This window comes from Triticum aestivum, chromosome 1B (assembly GCF_018294505.1).
Source record: "Triticum aestivum cultivar Chinese Spring chromosome 1B, IWGSC CS RefSeq v2.1, whole genome shotgun sequence".
NCBI classification, from domain to species: domain Eukaryota; kingdom Viridiplantae; phylum Streptophyta; class Magnoliopsida; order Poales; family Poaceae; genus Triticum; species Triticum aestivum.
In genome coordinates this window covers 67,282,663-67,290,689 of record NC_057795.1, presented here as the reverse complement: position 1 = coordinate 67,290,689, position 8,027 = coordinate 67,282,663, and the positions used below count along the sequence as shown (strand labels likewise).

The 8,027-nt window shown below is 39.8% G+C and overlaps 1 protein-coding gene across 1 annotated transcript; it reads left to right on the top strand.

The window, feature by feature from the left end:
• The first annotated feature begins 756 nt into the window (after positions 1 to 756).
• LOC123086918 (uncharacterized) lies at positions 757 to 3,766 on the top strand. Its single transcript, XM_044508755.1, has 8 exons — positions 757 to 1,000; positions 1,474 to 1,572; positions 2,093 to 2,158; positions 2,582 to 2,662; positions 2,780 to 2,851; positions 2,967 to 3,251; positions 3,335 to 3,434; positions 3,517 to 3,766. The coding sequence occupies exons 1-8, from the start codon at positions 776 to 778 to the stop codon at positions 3,546 to 3,548; spliced, it is 960 nt and encodes a 319-aa protein (XP_044364690.1). The 5' UTR covers positions 757 to 775; the 3' UTR covers positions 3,549 to 3,766.
• Positions 3,767 to 8,027: the final 4,261 nt, after the last annotated feature.

Sequence of the window (8,027 nt, the reverse complement as noted above, 5' to 3'; positions counted from 1 at the left end):
GGCTCGTGGATCAGTCAGATGACGTGTAGAGTTCCGCCATCCGTGCAGTCGTTGGATCGCCTTGCTCCATGTGTCGTCACACACACTCGCACACGGTCCGTTATTTCCCTTGCCTACCACGTGCCCCTTTACCTTATCTTGCAAGAGTAGGGGTGTTGCAAACCATGGCGGCAAACGACAACTGCAACTTAGACAAGCTTTTGCAACATTAGTTTTGTTGGAAAAAACTGCAACAAAACCTTTGTTGCAAAGAAAATCTACAACAAAAACTCGGTTGCAAAAAAAATCCCACAACACAACCTATGTTGCAAAAATATACTCCCTCCATTCCAAAATAGATGACTCAACTTTGTACTAACTTTAGTACAAAGTTAGTATAAAATTAGGTCATCTATTTTGGAATGGAGGGAGTATTATGCAACATAACCTTTGTTACAAATGTTTCTTTAACAAGACCTTTGTTGCGAAGTAGAGAAAGACATTAAGCCACTGGATTGTGCCAGATCCGACGACCTATGAGGCAGCTAATCTTTTCAAAAGTTCTTTTTTAAAGATCTGTTGGCCAACGAATAGCAGCCTCCATATATTTATCTTTAACTCTCAAATATTGTATCTCTAATAAGCCACGCGGGGGACATGTTGGCGTGGGTGCCTGCCGATGGGAAAGGGTGAGTAGAAGGATAGGATAGATGCAAGCAGAACGAGAGAGATGGAGAATCATGAGACGAAGGGAGACGCACGATCTGTTTTTTGTGATCTAACGTGCCGTCCGCGTATGCAACAACCAGTAACTATAAATACTCCCCCTAGTAGGTCCAAAAAGGGCAACGGCGTAACCCTGCATCGATCTCTTCGCTGCGTGGCCACCATGTCTTCCTCCGCCGTCCGGCCGTGTTTCCTTTGCCTCCACGCTCCCGCTTCGTCCTCCGGCCTCCTCCTGACCAGCCGTCCGCATCGCAGCAGCGCCCTGCCGCCGGCACATGGGCGTAACAACCGGAATGCAGATTTTGTGAGCTTATGCACCCGGGCCTCACTATCCTAACACTCCAATGATGCTTTGAGATCTGTGCTACACAACTACCTTATTACATGGAATTTTCTCTTTTTTGTTCCTCTCATATAAAACATGTCTTGAACTTCAAACTTTGCAGTACAACATAACTTTGTAACTAGAATGTGAGATAAAACTTTCAGATTTTTTTGTCCGACATAAATATGAAAAATAAGATTTTTTAATCAAATAAATCTCATTTTGTATATTTATGTTGGACCAAAAAATCTGTAAGTTTTATCCCACATTCTACATAGAAAGCTTTGTTGTGCTGCAAAGTTGAAGTACAAAATACATGTTCTATATGAGAGAAACAAAAAAGAGAAAATTATTTGCACGAATCGTGATGCAGGAATGAGTGGTTGGATAAGAAGTACCCGGGTGCATAGGCTCTAAAACATGTTTTCGGTAACAACCGGAAGCCCGTCGGCCACGGGATCGTCTGCAGCCAGGCCGGCGCCGGCGATGGTCACGCCATGACGATCAAAATCAACCCCCGGGGTCGAGCGGAGAAGGATTATGTGAGACACTTGACCTGATCTTCCTCTGCTTTTTGACTAACTGATACATAATCTCCCAACGACACGTAATTTAACCCCTGTAGGAGTTGTTGCCTACGGGGGGGATTTGTTTGAACTTCCACTCCAGATTGATGTTGTGACCAACCCGTCTGTCTGTTTCAATTTTTTTTCCAAATATATCGTAGTATTTTCAGCAGGTGCAAGGCAATCGAAGTATTTTTTTTTTGTTTCATCCTATTTTCCCTATTTGTTTGCCATTATTTTTTTTCCGTTCAATCATTCTCTCCTTCAATGAAAAAATCGAGGGCATCATTTTTGCAAGCTTTTTAACCTTACCTAGCTGCTCATGCTGAAGTTCACAACTGTACTAGACAACATATGAGATGTACTACTACTTACTAGTAGATAATGGACTGAAATTATTAAATATACAGTACTGAACTTTATAATTAATAAAATATCTTGCTTAGCATCTTGGTCATATAGTCTTATATCTGAAGTCCCTTTTTTCTTCTAAAAGGAGTTTCGTGAAGAAGGAGACAGAATTGAGGAGTACTTCAGGAAGTTTTCTAATGCCAGCACATTGGTAACCCTTGTCCCTACCAGTATATAATCATTTATACTAGTTGGACGAGTCAGTTATACCTTATTAGCAATTTTCAATACACTTTGTTAGAGTCCATAATGTGTATATAGGAAAATCCTACTACCGCATGTCTCTAAACCCATCTCAGGTAGTATATATATAGTATTTTACCATTTAAAGTATTTTCAGGACCATTTTTTATGTAACTTTGAAGCAAACTACATGAAAAAAATTGTGAGCCCATAGTTTGAGGAATATTTCGAAATACCTTCATAATTGTAGATAGGAAAAAATATATTTTTTAAATTGTACATACTAGCAACAAAACGTAATATACATAGTACCTAGGCAGCCTGATAATACACACTCTTCGCCTAGTGCCGAAATGGCCTGACCTTTCTTTTCTTTTTTTGCGGTGAGCAGCACATGGGGTTAGCAACAATATTTCGAGGTTATCTTTGCATGATCGCTAAAAATTCTGTGAGGCTGGCTTCTATTGTCATGGTAAACTAATTGTTTCTGGTATCAACACCAGCTGCGTAGTCGCATTGATTTCGAACACAAATTCTCTGCTAAACACGATGACAATATCTTCTACTTTTCTCTCTGATATGATTACAGGGTAAGCCAGGCATAATTTCTGAAGATGCACGTCTCACCACACTGATGACTCCAAGAAAGGGACAAAAGATGGTAACACAATAGTACTGTTTTTGTATTCCATGAAAGCATATATTGCCGTGGTACATGCACTATGGAGCACTAACTAATTGATTGAACTCGCTCCCTACTAAAACATACCATATAGGCTCTTGGGGTGTACGTGCGCAACTTTGTCAGTACAGCCAAGGATGCGTACAATGATAAGGTCACTGAGGAAACTATTGTTACCTTTCTTGGTGCTCTTCAAGGTGTGGCAGCAATGAGCTACTTCATGGCTCAAGACACCCTTGCAAATATTGGTGATGATGAAGCTCGTTCACTGGACTGCGGTCCAGATTCTGTTTTCAATAGACCTTGGTTGGAGTACATGAGGAAAACAGACAATCTGAGACGTGAATTCAAGACGGCTCCGCCACAAGACCAGGACGGGGTAGGGTGAACTTCCGTTCGTTTGGCCGATTTCCTCTACTTTCTTTGCTGTCGTACTGACATTTTTGCATGGTCTCTGTGCAGATTATGATGAATACGGTGACTGAAGCAATGAAACTCACGGAGTCCTTTGTTAGATTGATGACTGTTCGTCACAGAACTGCGCTACTAGGCCTTATCCCAAGTAAATATTATCTTCATGTATTTTGAGTCGTCACCATCTTTTCTGTTGATGTTAATTTTTGCCTCTCCTTGCATGGCGGCAGGTGTCACCACAGGCTCGGCAGCAGCAGTTTGATGGCAAACCATATCTATGCTTCAGAAAGAGAGTTACAAGTTCCTTGGAAGATTAATTGCAAGTCTGAATCGGATCAAGTCCACTTTTTGTATAATATTAATACAGTTTTCATGCGACAGTTCAGGTAGACAATATATGGAAGACAGACTAGAGATCTCACAGTTAATCCAAATTCCAAATATATATAACATCATCAAGTTAGATGTTTACTTCTGTTTAAACTCCTTGCTCTCCTACACCTTGATATCTTCTTTATCCCATCAGCATTGTACCCGACCTAGAAACCGTGCCCGCCGTGTCACCATCGGTTCGTTGATGCCTTCTATCCCTTGGTGCTTTTGGACGGTGGTGGTCAACAGGCTTCATCCGGTCGTAGATGAGCAACTTGTGCATGTGCTTGCCTTGGTCAGGTATAGGTTATCTGGCGCAGCGGCGCACGAGATAGAGGTGGATGGTGGTATTACGAGTTTACATTGAGATTCTATTGTATTTGGAGGGAAGGTGTTTGCTCGAAGTTCTGTTTGCGAGGATGATAGCCCCAGGTTTGACCTGTGGTTGGATTAGCTAACATTGGTGTGCGAGTGACGATTCATTCCTAGAGGTGTTGTCTTTTGAGACTTGCTCCATTCATTAGGTCACATATCGCTCGACTCATGGATTATGGTCCACCATTATAAGGTTTGTGCTAGGATTATTGAGATGGTGGCGTGAGACTGATTATACATTGATGGCCCTGGGTTTTTTCAAATCGATTTATTCATTGTCAATGTCTGACATTACTTTCGATAATAAATAGTAGTAATATATAACTTATATAAACCAATCGATATGGATGCTAAGGGGTTATCCTCCTTGGAAATAATAAGCCCCACCTAGTGAGAGTCGTAGAAACAAAATAGGTTAGAAGAGTTGGGGGACTCCGGTAGGTGTGGAAAGAGGGATGAACAATGAAACAGCTAAATGAGGGAATGCTCTCCCTTGATGATTGCCACTATTAACGAGTGTCATCACAGATCGGCTAGCCAATCAATGATGGCTATGTAGAGATGGCCGAAATGTTGAACAATGCATGGAAATATCTTGTGCACCAGAGCTTGTAGTGCTACCGGTGCACTGAACTCATATTGCGCTTTTAAATGTCCAAAAAATTCTGAATTTTTTTTTACCACATTCACAAAATTTCAAGTCAAAATTTGAAAGATAACTCGAAAAACAAAAATCACAAATTCAACATTGAATACTACATAACATAGGTTGGGCTTTAGATTTGGCCCATTATCACACAAATGTCAAATTTGTCATTTTTGTATCTTAAAAAATGTTTCAAATTTTGATACAAATTTTGTGGCATCATACATTGATCTTGTCTTAATGTGCTATATGTTTTTAGATTTTTTTTTAAATGTTCGATGGCATCCGGTGCACCGGTAGCATCATAAGTGCGGGTGCAAAGGATTCATTCCTTGAACAATCCAGCCCTAGCTACACCATACACCCATACACAAAGCACATATATGTAGTCACATTCACACATATGTGGAGTATTGCATATCACTAGCAAAATGTCCCATGCGTTGCAATTGGACAAAAAAATCATAATCCCCAATGGTCATGATCACATTTTGCTGAATCGCCGAGATACACTATCACTCCCATTTTCGTGAAATCGTGAACAATTTTAGAAAAATCATGAACATTGTTTTAAAATTGTGAACATATCTGAAACTGTAAACAACTTCCAAATTCGTGAACATTTTTTTACATATTTTCGAATATTTTTTTACATCATGAACATTTTTCGAATTCATGAACATTTTATACTATTAGAAAACATTTTTTTAATTGTGAACATTTTTAATTATTTTTCTTAAATAGGCGAACATTTCTTTGGAAATTGTTTGGTGGAACAATATTTGAAATTCGCGAACTTTTTCTGATTTAGCGAACATTTTCTGAAATTCATGATCATTTTTTGACTTAGAAAAATTTCATGAATCGAAAAACTATTTTGTAAGTCACGATCGATCTTTGAATTTTTAGAATATTTTCCAATTCATGAATATTTTTTGAATTGGCGGAATTTTGTTCAATTTCATTAACATTTCTAATACACTAACTTTAAAAAAATCATGAACATTTTTTATTTTTCAAACATTTGAATTTAAAAATTGTGAATATTTATTGTATATGCTAATATTTTTTTAAAAATCTCAACATTTTCTGAATTCACAAATATTTACGAATTATTAAACATTTTATTTCAAAATTCTCTTTTTTAAAAAAAATTGGAATTTTTTGGAAGTCCCAAATTATTAAAGTAGAAAATATGAAGATGGAAAACAAAAATGAAAAATAAAAAACAGGTCTCCCAGACATGGGCTGCACAAAGAAGCGTTGTGTCTTCTCCCAGCTTGCAGAGCACAGTATGGAGGATTCCTATTTGGGCCGGCCCAACTAGGGATTCCCCTGTGTGAAACTTTTTTTATCACTTATAGGTGGCATTGCAGGGTAATATTCTGCAACTTTGAGGGCAAATTCGATATCGTACCACCAGAAGCAATAGCCCCTTTATTATTAGGTATAGATATAGATAAACAACTGACAAACATATAAAACCAAAATATACATTCCATATAATTATATTCATTTATATCATTAGTCACATGCATCTTGCATATTTACAATATCCATGTCATCGTATACATGTACATTCATGTACGACACAAGGTAAAAGCAAACTTTGTGCCTTTTTGGTCCGTGCAACCATCTGGATTCGTTCTCCGACCAACGCAGCATGTGCCTGGCGCGTCAACTAACAAAGCGAAAAGCCATCAGTACCCAGGTTCGGGCCTCCGATGAGGAGTAATACACTACATCCTGCTTGCTATTGTTATTCAAGGTGAGTATACCTCGCTTGAGGGATTAAAATAGAGTTTAGATGTCTACCGAGAGTTTGTCCCATCAGATTCCATCGGAAGGAGAGCTCCCTACCCTCCCCTTATATACATGGTGGAGGGTAGGGTTTTACGGAGAAAGATGCAATTGATGCCTCCGCCATTGTAGACTTGGGGACCAAGATGATCATAGGGGTGCTCTTGGGCCGCTCGAGACCTCTCATCTCCTTAATGGGCTTAATGCCCCCTTGGTCAACTTGGTTGACGGACACCCCTAGGGAGGCCACCCCCGATGTGTGTGGCACCATCAACCGTTCACGGGGCTGGCGTGGCCCATGCAAGACGGATCCGTGGGACCCTGGTTTTCACGGGGCCGATAAACACCATTGTGTCCACTTGCGGTTTATTCTTTCCTTCACTTGTTCTGTGCAAGCTAGTATATTATCTGATATCTTATCTAGCTTGTTGTTTTGTTAGCTTGCTATATATGTTGTCCATCTAGTTGTATATCTGGATAACCTATATTCTTGGTGTATCCCGTGAAACCGGAAAATACTCACCTATTCACCCCACCTCCCCTCTACTCGACCATACCAATCCTTTCACAAGGCATATCCTTCTAAGACCCCGATGATCTGGAGATCTTTACAACAAGACAAGGACCCGTACAGGCCTAAGGAAGAGGGGGGAGGATATTTTGGGACGAGAATTTCCTTACCCCGTGTGCAGTTGGAGCACTCATGTACCCCGTGATGACCCACAAGTGTAGGGGGTCAATCATAGTCCTTTCAATAAGTAAGAGTGTCGAACCCAACAAGGAGCAGAAGGAAGTGACAAGTGGTTTTCAACAAGGTATTTTCTACAAGCACTGAAATAGTCGGTAACATGTAGTTTGATAGCAAGATAATTTGTAACGGACAAGTAACAGTAACGGTAAATAAAGTGGAGCAAGGCAGCCCAATCCTTTTGTGGCAAAGGATAGGCCAAAACGGTCTCTTATAATAAGCAAAGTGTTATTGAGGGCACACGGGGATTTCATCTAGTCACTTTCATCATGTTGGGTTGATTCGTGTTTGCTACTTTGATAATTTGATATGTGGGTGGACCGGTGCTTGAGTGTTGTTCTTACTTGAACAAGCCTCCCACTTATGATTAACCCCCTTGCAAGCATCCACAACTATGAGAGAAGTATTAAGATAAAATCTAACCATAGCATTAAACATTTGGATCCAAATCGGTCCCTTACGAAGTAGCACGTAAACTAGGGTTTAAGCTTCTGCCATTCTAGCAACCCATCATCTAATAACTACTCCACAATGCATTCCCTTAGGCCCAAAGATGGTGAAGTGCCATGTAGTCGACGTTCACATGACACAACTAAGGGAACCATAACATACATATCATCAAAATATCGAACACATATCAAGTTCACATGATTACTTGCAACATGACTTCTCCCGTGACCTTAAGAACAAAAGTAACTACGTGCAAATAATATTCATGCTCAAGATCATAGGGGTATTAAATAGCATAATGGATCTGAACATATAATCTTTCACCAAATAAACCATATAGTAATCAACTA

Bases quoted from the DNA above. Each gene is read 5' to 3' on its own strand.
- LOC123086918 (XM_044508755.1), top strand. From the start codon at position 776: ATGCAACAACCAGTAACTATAAATACTCCCCCTAGTAGGTCCAAAAAG. The intron at 2,852-2,966 runs GTAACACAATAG...CATACCATATAG, and splicing joins CAAGAAAGGGACAAAAGATG to GCTCTTGGGGTGTACGTGCG. The intron at 3,435-3,516 runs GTAAATATTATC...GCATGGCGGCAG, and splicing joins GCTACTAGGCCTTATCCCAA to GTGTCACCACAGGCTCGGCA.